Source organism: Schistocerca piceifrons, chromosome 5 (assembly GCF_021461385.2).
Source record: "Schistocerca piceifrons isolate TAMUIC-IGC-003096 chromosome 5, iqSchPice1.1, whole genome shotgun sequence".
NCBI classification, from domain to species: domain Eukaryota; kingdom Metazoa; phylum Arthropoda; class Insecta; order Orthoptera; family Acrididae; genus Schistocerca; species Schistocerca piceifrons.
The window spans coordinates 249,878,048-249,898,769 of record NC_060142.1 but is presented as its reverse complement, the minus strand read 5'-3'; the positions used below and the strand labels follow the sequence as shown (position 1 = coordinate 249,898,769).

The 20,722-nt window shown below is 39.4% G+C and overlaps 1 protein-coding gene across 1 annotated transcript in view; it reads right to left on the bottom strand.

Moving 5' to 3' along the window:
* The window catches only part of LOC124798376 (neuroguidin-A), a 73,732-nt gene extending 69,344 nt beyond the window's left edge, over positions 1-4,388 (bottom strand). Inside the window, exons 1-2 of the mRNA XM_047261746.1 lie at positions 4,281-4,388; positions 3,863-4,003 (exon numbers count right to left, since the gene is read on the bottom strand). Coding sequence (XP_047117702.1) covers positions 3,863-4,003; positions 4,281-4,289 — 150 coding nt within the window. The 5' untranslated portion in view covers positions 4,290-4,388. The remainder of the gene's footprint in view (positions 1-3,862; positions 4,004-4,280) is intronic.
* Positions 4,389-20,722: the final 16,334 nt, after the last annotated feature.

The window sequence follows — 20,722 nt, the reverse complement described above, 5'->3', positions numbered from 1 at the left end:
TTTACCCAAGAGGACATCATCATCATTTAACCATAGAGTAAAGCTGCATGCCCTTGGGAAAAATTATGGCTGTAGTTTCCCATTGCTTTCAGCCATTCACAAAACCAGCGCAGCAAGGCCATTTTGATTAATGTCACAAGGTCAGATCAGTCAATCATCCAGACTGTTGTCCCTACAAATATTGAAAAGGCTGCTGCCCCTATTCCTGTACCACATGTTTGTTTGGCCTCTCAACAGGTACCCCTCCTTTGTGGTTGCGCCTATGGTACGGCTATCTGTATTGCTGGGACATGAAAGCTTCCCCACCAACAGTTAAGTCCATGGTTCATGGGGGGCCATATAAATACACAATAAACATTCCCAAACAAATGGTCGTGATGGTGAGACAAGAAATTCAGACATATAAAAAGGGTGATGACTCTGTTAAAATTTATGAAAATAAACAGATACTGATATCAGTGGAAGCTAAGCTATAACAGATTCTACTCTGTTGATGCGACAGTAGTTACAAAACTTTGTGGTGCTACAGTTTGTGTCCAATTACTGCCAGTGCTGCAGATGTCAAGTTAATAACATTATGTGTAGCATTGCAGTAGACATTCCACATAGTAGTGACTGCCATGTTGCACACATAGGCTTGTTTCTTTCAAATTGAAGCAATTTTAGATCCATATTGGGAGCCACCTACAATTCCATGGAGAAGTATTGTTAGAATAACCAAGAGAATGAAGTAAGGAAAATAACTACCAGTGTTGATGAACACACCTTCCTAGAACTAACAAACAACTTATTGCAATAAATAAATATCAGTATTAGGACAAATATGTCAATATTGCACTTTCACAAATCATATAAATATTCTTTTTTCTGTGTATTTTCTACTTTTGTACGCTGACACTTGGCAAAAGGCACACCACAAGCATGTGTAATATCTACATTAAATAAGATAGGCACAGCTTGTCCCCTACACATCACTTCATTGCCAACATTGGAAATCTCTGGGTGGGGCAAAACTTGTATCCTCCACACCCCACTCGCACTTTGTATGCCAACAGAAGTTTAACAAAATGGTATCAATTACAAATCCCTTCATCCTGAAGTCCCTATAAGCAAGAGCAATTAGGCAAGTGCTGAAATTGTTGACAATTTTCTGTAAACTATGTTAGTAAGGCATTAGAAACATATATGACTTCCTTGATTCTGAGAGTTTGTGGTTGGAATACTCTTCTCTTAATTGGAGGAATACAAGGCACTGGAGGTATATAAGTTACTGCAATTCTAACCACAATGAGACTGGAAATAAATGTGAATGGATTGAATTCTGAACATTAGTTACAAGGTGATATTCAGTTTTGGAATATGACTATACTGCAATCAAAATTACTTAGTGATTACAGATTGTAGTGGTGGGTGCCAGTGTTGCCAGCATGCAGTCAGCAACGCTTCACAGAGTGCTGAATGTAACCTACAAAACAAGAAAGACAATAGCATGTAATGCTCGAAAATGAACTACGACTAAATGGAGGCTGGGCTGTATCATTTGACTTGGTGAAACATCTAGTATGTTTAATTGGAATATAGAATGTAGATAAATGACTTTCAACTGAGATACCCGAGACTCTAAAATTAACTTAATGTGACAACATATCCCTCCCATCACTACATTGAATGTGTAGTGTACTTCCTAGGAATGAAATCCGTGAAGAGAGAATAAAGGGGAAGAAATGGTTTAAGGCAACATTCAGCTGTTTTTTGGACACTGTCTTCATTTTCAAAAAGTGACCAGACATTAAAAGAAAGCAAAAAGAATATGAAAACAAATATCAGCTGAATATTTGATTTAGTTGTGCTTGCATGGTTCAATCAGATTAACTGCTACTGAAAGCCAGACATTATGAATGATGACACACACACACACACACACACACACACACACACACACAAACCCACAACGACAGTCTCTGACAGCTGAAGCCAGAAACTGGCTTTGGCTGCCACAGACTGTGCTCATGTGCGAGTGAGATGCGTTTGCATGCGTGTGTATAAGCGTGTGTTTTCGACCAAGGGCTTGTTGGCCGAAAGCTCATTTTGTGACAGTCTTTTTGTTGTGCCTCTCTGTGACTCAGCAGCTCCCTTATATGATGAGTAGCAACTATCCTTTTCATAATAATGTTACATTCCATCCTGGATTTTCCACTGTTTGCAAGATAGACATTTGTACTTAAGTCCCAAAATAGTTGTTTTTTCATAGACTTTCCATTCTATAACACTTGCATTATTAATTACATAATCAAGAAAGTGTTATAATTAAAACATCATCATCATCCATTTTCTGCAAACCACTTTTAACAGTGTTCCAGAGGATATGCCCCATTGTATCCACTATTTGGGCTTTTTCCTGCTATATTCATGTATGGAGTGAAGGAAGAATGTTGTAATTAATCCTCTGATCTTGTCCTACAGACTCACATAGGAGCAATACATAAGTGGTTGTGTATATCCCCAGTCATCATTTAATGTTGGTTCTTGAAACTTTACAAATAGTTATAGATTTTTTTAGCTTTATCAGAAGATGGCAAACCAAGGATTGCACTTTCTAAGAGGGCAACATAAAATGAATGAATACAATCAGGGTTATGCAGGTGACACATAACTGAATAACGGAGGGGTTTCACATTCTGACAGACATCTATGAGAAGCAGCGGAAGTATATGCATGTCCCTGTATTCCACTTGATAATATTGGGCTAGTGGCATTCCTCTTAACCAATATAAGCTGAAAACAATGAAAATTAAATATTTTCTTTACTTTATACCAATGATTATCCATGGCCTTCATAGAGAAACTCATACATAACAAGGACTATTTTCAATTCTGTATTCACATATTTTGAGGGCTCTTGGTGTCAATGGAAGTTGAGAAGCTGGCGGCAGCGAAAGTTTACAGAAACCAACAAAATCTAATACAAGCAGGCAGTCTTTTTGTCAGAAAGTCTAACTTTGTTCATATCTGAAACAATGAGGTAGAATACAATCTAAAAACAATAGCTTTCAAATTATCACTTATATTTGACAGTCTATCAAAATTTTTCAGAATACAAGCTAGCAATCTCATTTGTATTAGGTTTTCGTGTAACTGCTCTCTTGTAGCTCATCCACTGTTCCATTAACGACATTAAACTGTCGAGATTCTAACTTCTGAACCAGGCAAACCAAAACAGTTTGGAGTAGTTCATACAATACACTAATTTATTAGCACAATGTTTTAGTAGCGCCTGTTAGATATTTCTTCTTTACTGCCCTTACGCTTTCACGCATCGGAATATCGGTTACATATTAGAGACGTTAGCGCTGAATTGTATCATTTACTGTAGAAAAACCGTGATGTGTGTGGCATAAATCAGGAAATGTGAAACAAATCCATGGTATTTTACAACACACTAGTCTCTACAGACGCAGCTGCCCATAAAACAGCCATATTTTGTGATTACATGTCTCCTTAGGATTGGGAATTTATGTCGACGGTAATTAACCTCAAGTATAATGTTTTGATCACGACAATCTAAAAACTATTATTATCACTACCACTGTTAATTCGATGCAGAAGGCATTGTTATAAGTCTCCAAGAAGTATCCTAGCCATAAAGAAATTACCTTCCACAGTAAACATATCGCCGCGAATGGAATGAAATGAACCAACTAAAGTGCGCTCCTCAAGGCTGACATTAAATTTCTGTACAACGCAAGGCTTGTAAATGCTACTTTCGGGCATATTTATTATTACACACGCACACACACCGTACGCCGGTGAAACGGCTATCGTAAACAAGTGGGAATTTACTGTGATCTGGGTTAGAGCTTACCTTATCCGTTGACATTTCTCCCCTCTTTACTCTGTCTAGCATATTGTCAACAAGTTTTGCAACTTGCTGCACATTTTCATTCATTTCCTTCAATAACTGAAATGCCTGCGGCAAATCCTGGGGTACGATGTCATCTGTTGCCTAAACATGAAAATGTTTCAATTGTATTAAAACACCAGTTACACAAGCCTTCTCCTTCAAGATAATATAACTGGGCGAAATAATCCAAGCATGCACACGTATTTTTCCAAGCACTATAATGTACACACGTCATTTTGTTGTTTATTTCATGTTAAAAAACCTGCCATTTTACTAACATGGCAGAAACACTACTAAAAAATTATGGCATTCCTCTCATTCAGGAAACAAATCAGGTGTTCAGAAACTTCAAACTGAAGTAGTTTATTAAAACCCATACCTGAACCATGTTTGTAAACTAACGAGTCGATCAAAATTACATGACAATGACAAATACAGCCTTAATCTCCCGCACGTGGGAACAGATTCTACCAAGTGTGTTTTTTACATTAGTCAAAAGAAATTCCCTTTTTTAAAAAAATGTTAGTGGACAGTGGTTCACATACGGAAAAACATAAATACATTTATTTACTTTTTAACCATTGGAAAGTGAAGGTAAGAACAGTAAATTTTCTTTTACAGCATTCAACTGACTTCCAAAACAAATACAAAGATTGTATCATGACATGCATATGCTCTCAGCTGCGCAACGCGGTTTTTTTAAATCAGCAAACACATGCGTACAACCGATTAAGAAGGCCAAGACGTTTTTTGTTGCGACAGACTCATTTCACATTCGATGTACTTCGTGAACGAGATAAACTTTTTTTCCTTTTTCTTCAGGATATGGTAACTTGCATGCTTCAAAACTTTTATAGCATCATCAGTAAAATTTTGTTTTATTACCTTTCCGTTCTTGCTAGGTGGATATGTAGGAAGCTCTGAAAGAATGCTCGAAGTACTTGTTTCATCTACCAATCATGTTAATGTTCTGATGACCGTCTTCACCACATATCTCTTCTGATGTAACGTTAAAATAAGAAATAACATTCTTCAGATTTTTTGTTTCTTTCTTTCTTGTATGGAATTCTTGGGCACAGTGGAAGGAAATTTTACATGAATTTGAGATTATTTTTTGTGCACTCCATCTTCACAAACTGCTACTCAACGTACACAGCCGATCACATAGACCCAAGAGAACACCACGAGTCTAACTGTGAATTGACAGCGCACCCACAACAGAAAACGTATCAAGGTTTTGTGCCATAATTTCGATGAGGGAATGGGTACAGGCGTAAGTGCCAGAACAAAGTAATTCTCAGAATATTAGCGCCGATGTTGCAGTGACATGTCGCAGGAACTTACAACTTGGACCACACATCATCGACTACATGTACTGGGCAAAGGTCTACACAAAAAATTCCTCAGGGTGAAAGTAGCTCAAGGGTTAGAATATAGTGACAATATCAGTCAACATTTCTTTTATGTGTACTATTTCTCTACGAAGTCTCCATCACGTTCTATGGCCTTACGCCAGCGCTGTTTGAGAACATTTATTCCCAGCCTGTTAAAACTCTTGGCCTGTGCCCCTGGCCTCGTTCTCACAGCACAAATTATGCTCTGATCATCTCCGAAGTGAGTCCCATTAGAGAATGATTGAGTGGGCTGGACAGATGGAAGTCTGAGGGCACCAGGTTTGAACTGTAGTAATATTGAGGCAATGATATCCAACTTAATTTGGTAATGTGTTCTTGGGTTTTAAAACTTGTCCATGGTTGTGTGTTGTGGTGTTGAAGCAAGAATTATTTTGGATTCTTCTCAAATCAAACAAGTTGGAAATGCTTCTTGAGTTTGTTCAGATTCTTCACCTATGCCTCTTAATTAATAGTTGACCATTTTGGCAGCACATACACAGTAAAGGCACCTCACTACACTAAAAGAATGTCATCATGAATTTGCCAGCTGAGGGAACTGCCTTGAATTTATCCTTTTTTGGTGACTGCTGGTGATGTCACTCCAGTAATTGCCTGTTTGTTTCTGAGTCGAAGTCATGCATCCAGCTTTCGTTACCTGTAACATTCCATGACAGAAAGACCTCTCCATTGCCCTCAAAATGCCTTGGCAGTTGAGATGAAATGACTTCTCTTTGAATCTCGTAGTCTTTTGCGAGCATTCATGGAAAAGAGTAAATTACGAAGAAACTTGTGATGCACAGGTTTGTACAAATAAAGACATCTGCATAATTCATCAAGTTGAGAGCAGTGACTATGACAAGACATCCTGGGTGAGGCTGATTGTAAAGCTTAGTTTCTACACTTTCTAACTCTTTAACTCACTTTACACATCGCCTAACAGTACCCTGTAAAAGCAACAATACCAGTCATTGCACACAAACATTTATGGATGTTCATCATGATTTCGTTTTCCTCAACCAAGAATTTAATTTCTGGACGTTTCTTGTAATGACTGACATACATAGACGCCATTTTGATTGCTCACTGCAGATACGAATTAATCGAAACTTTGCACATGTGCAGAAGAAATATCAAATCTGAAGCACCTGGCAGGAAATTTTCATATCCTATAAATAGATGGGATCATTATTTACTGAACACCCTAATACAAATGATGGTTTGATAAATGTGACTGTTTACTTACCATAGTTCATATATTAGCATAATGTTACCTCATGTGACTCTTCTGTTTATTAGCTGTAATTCCAGTTAAATAATACGTGTATGATGAAATTGTCTTGTTGGACATACAGCTTGAAGTCAGCACTCCGAATCTGTGGTGTGTTGAAATGATAGTCGCTCCAAGTAGTTTCTATTGTTAGTGTGTAGTTGACAATTCAAACTCTGTCTCAAAATATTATATTATCTGTAATGGTACCTGATGTACCATATGTCTATAAAGCAATTACCATGGTGTAGAGGGGCAGGATATTCATATCTCACAATACCTTAGGGAACATTTCTACTGTCTACTATCTGAACAGATTAATGTTTGTGAGCGAACTGGGAGATGTTCATTCTGTAATCAAAAATGAAAACTATTACTGATGTATAAAAGATGTCGAGGGTTGTATTGTCTGATAATATAACATACAATTTTGTCGCCATACAGCAATTTTCCGAAAAGTAATAAGGTAAATGTAACAATAATGTCTAGAAGGACATATTTGTAATGGGAATTTGGAGCTGCTGTGGTAGGCCAGACAAAACGTAGGCAAAAAAGACTCAATTAGCAAAGAATGATGTAGTTCTGATTTTTTGATATGTTATTAGGATCAGTTACAGTAAGGTAATCCACATATGCAGCTTAGAAAAATGTGTGCTTCCTAAGTAACACATGAGAAACTGCAAAATTTTTGGTCTTTTTCAGTTGTTGCTTTATTACTCATAGACAATGCATTTTAATATATTAATCGCTATTGCGATTTCTAATGTTCACTAAATATGCAACATTTTAAGTCCAAGTGCAACTCTGTAATTTCTGAGAATATCAGCCATTTTTTACCAAAAAATTTAAGTTTTGCTCTTGTTTCTGGACGAGTATCGTCATACCCGTTCACCCTGCGAGAAACTTCAGGAGAATTGAGGTTGTAGAAAATTTTATTGACTTTCATTTAAGCAGAAAATTAAGTCTCCAGACCTAGCAGTTCTCTTGAAGTAGTACAATAATAAAATGTCAGATAAGTGAATTATTTGAAGAAATGAGCCTAAACACATCTAATAAGAAATTGTGGGCCTTCAACAAAAGTAAAATGCATAGCATGGTGTTTCAAGGATGTATTGTATGTTTACATGAATTACGCATGTTATAAAAACTGATAAGTTTTGTGGACTCACACAAGTTTGAACAAATAAAGTAAATCTTCGCTTCTTTATAATGTTGCAATGCTGCCCTGTCTGCCGCAACAAAAGGTTCATTATTAAAGTTCTGTTGCCCATTCCCTGCATCTTCAACTTTTAGTGGCATTCAGTTCTCAGCGCTGTAAGCTCCTCAGCGAGTTTTGTAAAATATCGAGGGCGTCAGGTGTTTGTTTTCTTCGCTGAAGAGCACTGGAGGGAGATCATGTAACAGTGGTGAAAAATGTGAAGTGACCTAACAAATGAGATCAAAAATATCCGGACACCTGGCTGAAAATGAATTAAAAGTTCGTGGCGACCTCCATCGGTAATGCTGGAATTCAGTATGATGTTGGCCCACCCTTAGCCTTGATGACAACTTCTACTTTCAAAGGCATGCGTTCAATCAGGTGCTGGAAGGTTTCTTGGGGAATGGCAGCCATTGTTTACGGAGTGCTGCACTGAGAAGAGGTATCGATGTCGGTCGGTGAGGCCTGGCAGGAAGTCGGCGTTCCAAAGGTGTTCTATAGGATTCAGGTCAGGACTCGGTGCAGACCAGTCCACTAGAGGGATGTTATTGTCATGTAACCACTCCGCCACAGGCCGTGCATTATGACCAGGTGCTCGATCGTGTTGAAATAGCAATTGCCATCCCCAAATTTCTCTTCAACAGTGCTTAAAATATCAATGTAGGCCTGTACTGTGACAGTGTCAAGCAAAACAATAAGGGGTGCAACCCCCTCCGCAAAAATCACGACCACATCAAAACATCAACGCCTCCGAATTTTACTGTTGGCACTACACAGGCTGGCAGATGACGTTCACCAGGTATCCGTCATACCCACACCCTGCCATCGTCTCTCCACATTGTGCACCGTGATTCGTCACTCCACACAACGTTTTTCCACTGTTCAATCGTCCAATGCTTACGCTCCTTACACCAAGCGAAGCGTCATTTGACATTTACCGACGTGATGTGTGTGTGAGCAGCCGCTAGACCATGAAATCCAAGTTTTCTCACATCCCGCCTAACTCTCATAGTCCTTGCTGTGGATCCTGATGCAGTTTGAAATTCCTGTGTGATGGTCTCGACAGATGTCTGCCTATTACACATTACGACCCTCATCAACTGTCAGTGGTCTCTAGTAGTCAACAGACAAGGTCGGCCTGTACGCTTTTGTGCTGTACGTGTCCCTTTACGTTCCCATTTCACTATCACATCGCAGACAGTGGACCTAGGGATGTTTAGGAGTGTGGAAATCTCGCGTACAGACTTATGACACAAGTGACACCCAATCACCTGACAGCGTTCGAAGTCCGTGAGTTCTGCAGAGCGACCCATTCTGCTCACTCACGATGTCTAATGACTACTGAGGTCTCTGATAGGGAGTACCTGGCAGTAGGTGTCAGCACAATGCACCTAATATGGAAAACGTATGTTTTTGGTGGTGTCCGGATACTTTTGATCACATAGTGTACTTTCGCTAATTGAACAGAGTGTGCAGCATGGCCTTAAGAAGAGTCAACAAGCGTTAGATGAAGTTATTGTGCATGATGCGTGCAGGAAGAGGTACTGAAAGTAACGTTGCGGCGACTGTACGTCGTGGAGGCAATACAGCTCCTGAACTGTCGTCTTCAGTGTTATCAAGAGGATCCATGGACCCCCGAAAAATTTGTTTCCTCTGTGGAGATAATATCACTGAGGAATTTATCGAGCACTAAAAGAAACTGCCTCAATAACGAAGGAATAATGAGTAATGTGCACCAAGTGCACTCATTGGGTGCAAAGGAAACGATTCTTGAAGTGCCAAATCGTCGATGCGACGAATGAGGACAGCAGATTATAGATCGTCTAGCGTTTGTAACTAATCTCGTCACAGCTGACAACAAAACAAAATTGTGGAGTGATTTTCAAAAGAGTCTGCAGCTCGTGGTATCGCGGTCACGTTTTCGCTTCCCGAGCACATGGTCCCTGTTCGAGTCTGGGCGGGATCAGGGATTTTCACCTGCCCCGAGATGACTGGGTGTTTGTGTTGTCCCCTTTCATCATCATGCATGCAAGTTGCAGAATTGGACCGAGAAAGGGTTGGGCATTTGTACGGGCGCTGATATACACGCAGTTGAGCGCCCCACAATCCAAACATCATCATCATTTTCAAAAGAACAGGTACCTGACTAACCTAGAGTAGAAAACAGATAATATCAAATTTCAACGAATTTCACGTACAATGTCCCCTTAAGGAGATGGTGGCTGTGTTATTTTAAAATAACCTTTTTTTACAATACAATCATAACTGGTTTTGGCCCACAATGGCCATCTCCATATGCTATGTGTGGCATTTGAAACAAATGATCATGTGTGGACAAAATTCAACAGTGAACGTTTGTTGACGTTATGCAGCATCTGAAGATGGCCATTATGGGATGAAAGCAGTTATGATCATGTAATACAAATAAGTGATTGTGTTAAAAATAAACCAAACATTAGAGATATATTGTTCACTCACCTGCAGTGTGTTGCACAACCACATCACATATTTTGAGTCAGGATATGTACTTACTTGAAGCAAGACAAGTATCCACTGAGACAGGGTCTGCTAATAAACACTCCCAAACATAGACTGACTGGTCCACCAACCTGTTCATCAAAACTCTCCTCTTTGTGGGTGATGGGTTCATGTTCGGGTCTGACGGTTCCACTAACGTGCCTCCATATGAACAGTGATTCACTGATCTTGCAAAACAGAAATGTTTACATTATCATGAAGGTTCACAATTACTCATGTTATTAATTATTTTCAAGTTATTATATGTCAGGCTTGATGTGAACTACATCGATCTGCAAATAAATTCTCCCCACCCTCGCTAATTCCAATGTGAAACAAATGAAATAAATCTAAAAAAGTGTATGCTTGGATCAAACAGTTTTTTACACTTGTGAAGATATACAGAGGAAAGGAAATGAGTTGTGATACGACAAATGAGCTACAAGTTTCTGAAAGCAGCACTAATGTAAGTTTACACATGATGAAATATGATTGACTTTTACTCTAACTTGTATGTGTATTCCTTTGAATATATATATATATATTATTATTATTATTATTATTAGCGAATGTCCCCATGGGAGAACGATAAGCAGGTGATTAACATTTCTTAATGTTCTTCTTATTTCCCCAGTATTTCTTCATTGCCTCCCCAAAGGCCTTCTTCCTTTCTTCGGTCCACTTTGGTCGGAAAGGTTTAGATTCCGTCTCTGGAGTAAACTTCCACTTGTCGATTTTTCTTCTGAATGTATCCCGGTCTGATGTGTTTGTTATGTCAATTTTTGCCTTTTTCAAATCCTTCTTAACTTCAGTTACCCAGGGTATTGTTGCCTTAAGTGATGTCATATAGTCCAATAGACGTTTAGTTAACCTGTTTCCAGGTAATCTGTCTATATGTCCATAAAACTTCATCCGCCTCTTCCTGATATCTGCCTCGATGTTTGATATTTTTTCGGTTGTCTCGGTAGTCTGCAGCCTGTATCCATCTTGTGTGTATCGTGGTCCTAGGATTTTTCTAATAATTTTTCTCTCTACTTTCTTAATTTCGTGTAAATCTAATTTTCTATTCAGGGAGAGTGTTTCACTTGCATATGTGACTGTTGGTTTGATGACTGTGTTGTAGTGTCTGATTTTAGTGCCTTTTGATAGACATTTCTTGTTATATATATTTTGAATAAGTCCGAATACTTTCTTGATTTTCTGTAATCGGTTTTTTTGTGCTATTTTCTCAAGTCCTGTTGGTTCAATAACTTCACCGAGATACTTAAAGTGCTTGACTCTAGTTATTTCACCATACTTTGTTTTTAGTTTCGAAATATCTAATTTTGAGCAGATGAATTCTGTCTTCTCAAAGGAGATTTGCAGGCCAACCTTCTCAGCACATTCTTTAAGTGTCTCAATTTGTTTTACTGCTGTTTCTTCACTGTCAGTTATAATTGCCAAGTCATCTGCAAACGCTAAATAAGGGATGTTCAATTTTCCTTTACCTCTTCCTAGTTCAATTGGCTTCCAAAAGCTTTGTTTCCTTAGTGTTACTTCCCACTCTTTCATAACTTTGTCCAAAACTATATTGAATAATAGTGGTGAGATCCCATCTCCTTGTCTTACTCCTGTTTTAATTGAGAATGGTTCCGAAATTTCCCCTCTGAATTTAATTTTTGATTTGGTTTCTGTTAGTGTTTGTTCAATTAGTTTTCGGGTTTTAGTGTCTAGGCCTCGTTCTTCGAGAATGTGACATAGAGACTGTCTGTCTATGGAATCGTATGCCTTTTTGAAATCAACGAATGTGCAGATTATTGGTTTTGACCTGATTGCTTTAATCTTTAAAATAGTTTTAAGGTTGAATATCTGTTCCGGGCATGATCTATTAGGACGAAAGCCTGCTTGGTAGTCTGAAATTGTATGTTCTAGTTGTTCTTGTGCCCTCTTTAGGAGACATGCAGATAGAATTTTGTAGGTAACTGGTAAAAGTGAAATGCCTCTGTAGTTGTTTACGTCTGATCTCTCTCCCTTTTTGTGCAATGGGTGAATTAGTGCACACTTCCACTCCTCTGGGATATTTTCTGTCTGCCAAATTTCTTGGATGATGCTAGTGATCTCTTTTAACGAATTTGGACCAAGGTTTTTCAGTAGTTCAGCTACAATTCCATCTTCTCCGGATGATTTATTATTTTTGAGTTTTCTAATGTGACTATAAATTTCTTCTTGAGATGGTGGTAGTGAAGTCTCATTCGTGTGTTCTGGTTGTAATCTGAGGAATCTTGTACTTGGTTGTGGGCAATTTAGGAGTTGTGAGAAATATTTAGCTAGTTCTTGGCAATTTTCTTTGTTAGTTAGTGCCAATTTTCCATTCTGCTTCCGGAAGCAGAGATTTTGTGGAGTGTATCCTTTGATTTGATTTGCGAATATTTTATAAAAATCTTGAGTGTTGTGGTTCTTAAAGTTTTCTTCAATTGTGTTTAGCTGTTCATTAAGGTATTTTCTTTTCGTTTGTCTAAGTATTTTAGCTGTTTGTTTTCTCACTTTGAAAAATGTTTGTTGTGTGGTTTCTGATTTGTCACAATTGTAATTTAAAAAGGCTTGTTGTCTCTCTTCTAATGCGTTATCACAATTCGAATTCCACCATGGATGCTTGGATATTTTCTTTAACGGAATCAAATCTCTTGCTTTCTGTATAATTTTCGTTCGGAAATCTTTCCAGTTGTTTGTTGGTTGTTTATCCCATGCTTCTGTAATTTCTGATTCCTTGATATTTTTCAAGTCAAATTTGGGAATTAGTGGTGATTTCCTTTGGCGTTTCCTTTTTGGAGTGAATTTAATTTTAACTCTGGTAAGGTAGTGGTCAGAATCTATATTTGCCCCTCTGCGGACTTGAACGTCGTGTATTTCTTTCTGGAAGTCATAGGAGATCGCAACATGGTCTATTTGAAATTCACCAAGCTGAAGGTTTGGTGATCTCCATGTTTTTTGTTTCTTGGGGTCTTTTCGAAGTGATGTTGTCACGATTTTTAGGTTGTTTTGCTGACATAACTCGATGAGTCTCATGCCGTTCTTGTTTGTGAATTTGTGTGCAGGGTAATTACCGACTGTTTTTTTATATTTCCTCTCTTTGCCAATTTGCGCGTTGAAATCCCGTAGAAGAATTTTTACATCCTCCTCTGGAATTTTGGACATTTCAGTTTCGAGTTTTTCCCAAAATTTTTCTGTCTTCTCCGGTTCTTTTTTGTTGGCAATGTTGGTAGGTGCATGAACATTAATAAATGTATATATTTTGTTGGTGTGCTTGATTCGCATGGTCATTAGTCTGTTACTGATTTGATTCATGTCTATAACAGAGTCAAGGGTGTCCTTATTTACAATAAAAGCCATGCCAAATATTGCAGCTCCTTTGCCAATTTTCTTGTCTGTTTTACTTTTAAAGATACGGTAATTGTTGTAGTCTATTGTTTCTGAATCAGTGAATCTGGTCTCTTGGAGAGCAAGGATTTGAATTTTCTGTTTGTTGAGTTCTGTTGTAAGATTATGAAGTTTGCCTGTCTGAATTAGTGTCTGAATGTTAAAAGTGCCAATAAATGTATGGGACTTTCGTGGACGTTTACTAGAGAACTCCGACTTTCTCTGTCGTACGAGCCCAAGCTCCCCAGAATCCGATAGCTTGGTTGTCGCCACAGGGCGAGTGGATTGGCCACCTGGGGTAATATTAATTTTACTTGTACGAATCATACTGCTTGTAATTAAGTTCCAGCTAATGCTGGGTAGTTAGAACCAGGGATTGTTAGTTCCTGGAGCTTGGTGTTCAGCCGCACCTCACATGGTGAACAGACGCTGGCCAGAGTACCGGTGGTTGCCACACAGACGTGTCTGGGCTTTTCAATATGCTTTATCTTGTTGATAATGCTTGCCTCTTCCGCCAGTTCCGCCGTACCGATGATCTTCATCTCCGTCTTCACTACCGTTGAGGTCTTCGCCGTATCCCTGGCAAGGGACCCCCACAAGGTACTATCACCCGGGCCAGGTGAACCAAGGTTTTTTTACGAGGTGTTACTCCTCCCCCTCCTCCTTTTACAACCGGGCTTGGGACCGGCTTAGGCGGAGTTATATATATATATATATATATATATATATATATATATATATATAAAATGCTTACAAGACTATTCTGAGTGAACTATGAAGCTTATACATTAATACTTATTTCTATAAAATACAATTTTGGAAAATATTACATAACACTGAAGTTCAGTAAATGTCATTAAGAGTAAACGCAATTTAAACCTTTTCAAGATGATGAAATAGTTATTAAAAATACGAATACATGATTTTCCTAATGATGGTTTTGATGTGGAAAATGTTACCATGTAATAGATATGAAATTCAGATTAAATGGAAAATTCTAATATAAGTTTATCCACTATACTACACAGTACTTACTACTGGATAAATTGACAAAACACCAGAATTGTATGTAGTTAGTACTACGTTTCATGATTAATTAATTTTGTAAACTTTATTTCCAAATACCCATATGAATCCCCATTGCTAGAACAAATAATCTAGTTGTTAAGAATGTACATATGATACCATTTGTCTTATGTCAGTATTAGTAGATAGTAAGTTTGTCTGAGACTACAGATTTTAATTGTATGCTACTCAAACTTGTAAGGTTTTATTCATGCAGAGATCACGTAAAAAATCATTATAAATTATCTACAGCTGTGTTTTGACTCAAGGGGAAGTAAGATGCCTACTGATGACACATTGAGCACTAATGATTCTATGGAGAAGAGAAAGGACATGGAGAAAACACATTTGTAAAATGAAGTAATATTTAACAACTTAGGTAAAGACAATGAGTATACATTTGTTTAAACTGTTCTTTGCTTTATATGCTTGTGTTATATACTTGGTTGATAATACTCCCCACCAACTAGACACAAGCAGATGTAGATGTCTAAATCAGAGTATAATATGCTCTTGCTCTGGTGCATGCATACTACAGCAAAGTTTGGCCCATAGTTCTTATGTGTGTGCGTGGCGAAGGGGTTAGGGTCTAAAATAACAAAATGGGTCGACACTTATGGACGAGTGTGATATAGACCATATTGCAGTACAGGATACTATTTTGTGATGAATATGTAAAGCTATGTAACTAAATGTGCACTTGTTTTAATGACATTAGTTGACAGAATTAATTAAATTGAGGTTCCTAGAACATAACAATGATGAAATATAGTAAAATTATGATGAAATATAGTTTCTATTCGAAAACATTATAACAAATACAAACAATTGTTAGAACTTGTATTAACAAAATTCTTACAGAGAAACGTATTTGTAAATTTAGTTAAGTTATGTGTAAAGATCCAGGATTCATGTTAGTATCAAAATCAAACCTGCATTTAAGGAGCTATAAGCTTCTCTGAATCAAACATTATTGTGGAAAGGTAATGCATATATTTTGGAAATGATAAGTGAGTTATTTTAGCATGTTTATTGTTCTGAAAATATCTTAAAAAATTGTAAATTCAAGTTCTGCACCTCCTTTTAGAAACCTAATCAACTTTTAACTTAAAACTTCACAATTACTGTTTTTAACCATGAATGTATATTTATTCCGATTATTGTAAGGTATATATGGACCAATGCAGCAGACCTGGTATAGTCTGAGCGAGTGAGACCCCACTCTGACTATCCAGTTATGTCACAAGGTGCTTCTACATGGTATTTCATAATGTTGTACTGATCCTCCCATGGTGCATGTTTTAAATCAGTAGCTACACAGTGTGCTGATACCATGGGCAGCATTTATTTTTAGATAAACAGCTCAACATTGCTGGAATATACATAAGATGTTTGGTCTCTTCCAAAACACAATATTACAGAATAAATTAAATTAACGAAGTAGCATAAGGCTTAAGGCAGGTTTCCTATATCTATTACAAATATAGAATTGAATGCCTATTCATCTGTATGTGTGCTCACCTAGTACCTCCTGCTAAACATATGGCTATATTCCAATAGGATTTTGAATACAATATTTTGCAATTATACTGTACAATTTAAGGCTTACACATATGTGGTTTTCCTGCTAAGGGGTAGAAGTTTTCTTTGCAGGGGGTGTGTTGAAACGTAACAATTTTAGCTATGTGAAAACTGTTCAGAAGTAATGGGGAATTTGTAAAGGTGACGTATTTTATTAGTCCGATTCGCACGACATTTTTGTCGTTGTGTTGGTAAACATGTCTGAAAAGAATCTATATAAGGTTAGGCATCTTGGATATTTAGTCTGTTGTTAGCAGTATCGCCGATTAGACGTAAAATGCCGCCTTTGGTGGGTCCAGTATGAGTAAAACAAGGGTTTGCAACTCGTATAAACGATTTGAAGAAGGTGAAGATGAAGAAATGGGTCATAATAGGACATGAAACATGAGTTCACGTTGAAACTAAGGTTCAGTGGTCCCATTGGTACCATTCTGTATCGCCAAGACCGATAAATGTTTGACAAGAGCGGTCAAATGCCAGTTTTGTGCTTCTCACAGTGTTCTTCCATTTTAACTGTATAGTGCACGATGACTTTTTACCAGAGGTGAAACGATCTGTATGTGTGGGACTTGGTCAGATAGGGAAATGAGCGGAAAGTGGGGCATCCGGTTGTTTCAGGAGAAAAACTTAAAAAGTGGAGATTTTATGTCTCCAATAGACAATGCCTATGGGGTACAGCAAACTCAAACTCGTTACAGCAATGGAAGGTTGCCACAGTTAAACTAAGGAGTGAACTCGCCACTCTCTCACTTTAATAACGTTCTCAGTCAGATTAACATTCATATATTTTACGCCATGATCTTGGTGTTCTCGAATACCTCATTTGCTATGTGTGGTTTATGCCTTTTTCTACATTAGGAAATTGTGGGCAGTCTGTGTAGTCTGTAGAGAACTTGTACCTGAGGGGCCGTAGTGGAAGTGATGGAGAACATGAAGAGAGATGAATAGGGAGCCATGTGCTGAATGCAGCGACCTGGCGGTGTGTGTGATTTTGGCTAGCAGCACTCAGTGGATCTTACCTGTAAGACTTCTGGCAAAGCTCTTTCCTCCTTCCGGTTAGGGTCGGACAAAAGGGCGTCAGTTCATAAAACATTTTACCTGGGCCAGGCGACAGTCCGTCGCAAAGGTGGCTGGGTGGCTGAAAGTGGGTGGAGGAAGCCATTTAAGAATGACTGCTGTAAAGTGAGCTTTTGTGCAGACAGTGGGGATGTCATAAAACTCTGTGCATTCTCATGTTTGAAGCTGTGACAATACAGACAGAGCTTCTCGTGTATGTGTTTAGTGGAGGCAGGACTGTAACCCCCCCCCCCCCCCCATGACAGGAAGTCTCTTAGCGAGCGGCAAAAACATATATTTCATGACTACAAGACTATCTGGGAAGCTTCACAGCTTTATTTCAGAAACTGGAAATGGTTGACCCAGAAAGATTAGATCACTCCATAAATGCTCCTGTGCATCTTGAGAACAATACCTCCCTAGTCTAAAATCTTCTTTTTACAGCCAAGACAGATTTTCAGTTACTGATTGGCTCCTCTCAGGATATGCAAAGTAGAGGCTTGCTCCCCCAGCGTGTGAACCCTGGTGCTGTGTCTGGATTGGCTACCAGGCCAACAGAACAGTCAAGAGAGGGGATTCAATGAGTGGAGGCTAATTTGATTGGTATGTGCAATGCGGAGTCGGTTTCGTTCTTGTAAATCGGCTCCCTTACCGATGCTTGGTGGAAAGCGGTTGCGATTCTTTGCCTTCATCTTGTTCTGGTTCTCCCCTGGTGGAAAGCTCCAGGTCTTTCCCTAGTGCATAAGACTTGTGGTCTGTATCTTGTGGTGGACTCTGAGTCAATGTCAGTTTCCAACTGTACTGACAGTGGAACTGCGTATCATCTCCGATATATTGTGTGTCACGAGGGTGAAGTTATTCACCCTGAATTGGTAGTCTGACGATTGACAATTCCAGCACGCATTGTCGTGCCTATGAGTCAAATGGGTTTGCCCATATCAGTGAACGGAAGCAACTCACACTGAAATATGCCAGGACTTCAGGGTTCTGATAGGGAAGTTTCCTGAGTTCTGATAATGAGAACGCCAGGCCGCATAGTTTGCGTATTTTCCTGGATGCGTCACCACATACAGCTGCCACAGTGCACTGCTCCTCGCCCACCGCACACTGTTTCACGCCGCTGCCTAATCAAGGTGAAAGGGTAAATCATCGCTACAAAGGCATAGGGCTGTTAAATGATATTCACATCTCCCTGTTCTCGGGTGAACCAGTGTTTGTGGTATACCCAATCGTAGTTATTTCATTTGAATAGAGTTGTGCCTCACAGTGGAATCACGTGAACAATGTCAGATTGCATTGTAAAAGGGATTAATTAGGGGAGAATTAGTATAGCTTCCACCCCAATGTATGCTTTGCTTATCAAACACCGTACTGAGCCGTGGTAAAATTTCCTCTTTTGAAGAGCGCGCCGCAGCACGTAGTGTAAAGCAGTCGCCCTTCGTTTCTGGCGGTGACGCCACTGTGGCAATCGCAGTTTGGTGTCTCCCTCTGGTGTGAAAGGGGAAAGGTAGTCTGTTAACGTGCATTTAAGTGGCGCTATGAACTCGACAGTCGGTCAGTCAGTCGGAGGCAGTTGGCCAGCCAGGGCAGTGTGTCAGTCTGGGCGAGTCTGGTCAGTTGGTCAGCCAAGTTAGTCTGGGTCTGTCTCTCGTCTGCACTGGTGAGGCGGTTAGTGTCCGTCGGTCGTCCAGAGTGCTAGTATGTGTTAGGACGCCAGTCTGCTCGAGTTTGCTCAGGCAACGGGCATTGGCGGTTGGATCGATCGGTTGGTGAGTCGCGCACTGGGACACAAGATGACTTGTCCGCCTGGAGCGTCGGCGCATGTGAGGTCGCCACGTGAATCCAGTGGGCGCGCCGTATAGCGAGGTGTAGTGGCTTCGCGGTCAACACGAGAGCAACAGGAGTTAACCCACGACATTGGTCTGGCCCGGGCGAGCTGCGACGCCGTGAGGCGGGAGATCGGCGAGCCTTCCTGCGTCCGTTGAAGTGGCTGGCAGCGGTCGGTTCGGGAGAGCGTGTTGGGGGTGCTGCGCCAGGTCTTTGCCAGAAATCGCAGTTATTAGAAGTTAAGTGTTTTGTGATATGTTGTTTCAGTTACTTGTTAAATTCTACTTGTGTTCTTGGTCAGTGTCTCGTCCCCAGCTTGCTCGTCTGTCTCTCGTCCACATTGGTTAGGCAGTTAGTGGCTGTCTGTCTGTCTGTCGGTCTGCCGTACGTTAATAGCTGCCTCTGTCATGCTTGTCGGATTCGGTGTTAACGAATTTATAGAATTAAGGTAAAGGCCGAATTCCTGAAATATGTTTTTATCTTGCCTATCATCTTGCGAGACGGTATATGTGTAATGTAGAGCATGTTGTACATTTTATGTAAGTCTTAATTTCATGGGTTTTATTTAAATAGTCATTTCTATAAAGTTGCCACCCTTCCACCGTAATAGCCCTTGTAAAAACAAATTGCACTTTTGGTGGCAAATAATTTCTTAGTGTGAGTGTTTGTATCATTTCCATCCCTGTTACAGGGTGCATAGTTAATGCGTTTGTGTGAGTTGTTAAAATTTTTAGTTTAAAGTAATCTGGTGTGTTGCAGATTTGCACCAATGTAGTTTTTCAGAGGTCGTTGTGGGCGGTCGTGACTACGGCCATGTTATTGTAACTTGATATTTAGAGGGTGCTTTCTGATTCTAATTTTAAATGTTTTGAAAAGGCTTTTAGGAATAAAATTTACATTTGTTAAAGGTCATTTTATTTTCCATCAGTTACTTCCTGGCAACTATTTCCACGCTCACCTAGTGTGATTCAAATGGCTCTGAGCACTATGGGACTTAACATCTATGGTCATCAGTCCCCTAGAACTTAGAACTACTTAAACCTAAATAAGCTAAGGACATCACACAACATCCAGTCATCACGAGGCAGAGAAAATCCCTGACCCCACCGGGAATCGAAACCAGGAACCCGGGCATGGGAAGCGAGAGTGTTACCGCATGACTACAAGCTGCGGACACCTAGTGTGATTAAATGTGTTAATGTTCTTGGTGAATCGCTAGTAAATAAAGTAAATTCTTTAAGAAAAGATTTTGAAAGTAAAAATTCATGGTTCACGTACCTTAATCGTATTTGTGTTTGTCATTTTTGTGTAAGATTTGTCAGCTGGTTCTCCAGAAACTTGTAGTTGTATTGTATTGTATGTTAACCGGGGACCTAGAAACGATGGAGAGGCTCCATCCCCGCCGCAGCTGCGGTGGTCCATAACCCCACGACGAATACCGCAGTCCACTTCACTCCTCCACTGCCCCACACCGAACCCAAGGTTAGTGTGCGGTTCGGCCCCCGGTGGACCCCCAGGGA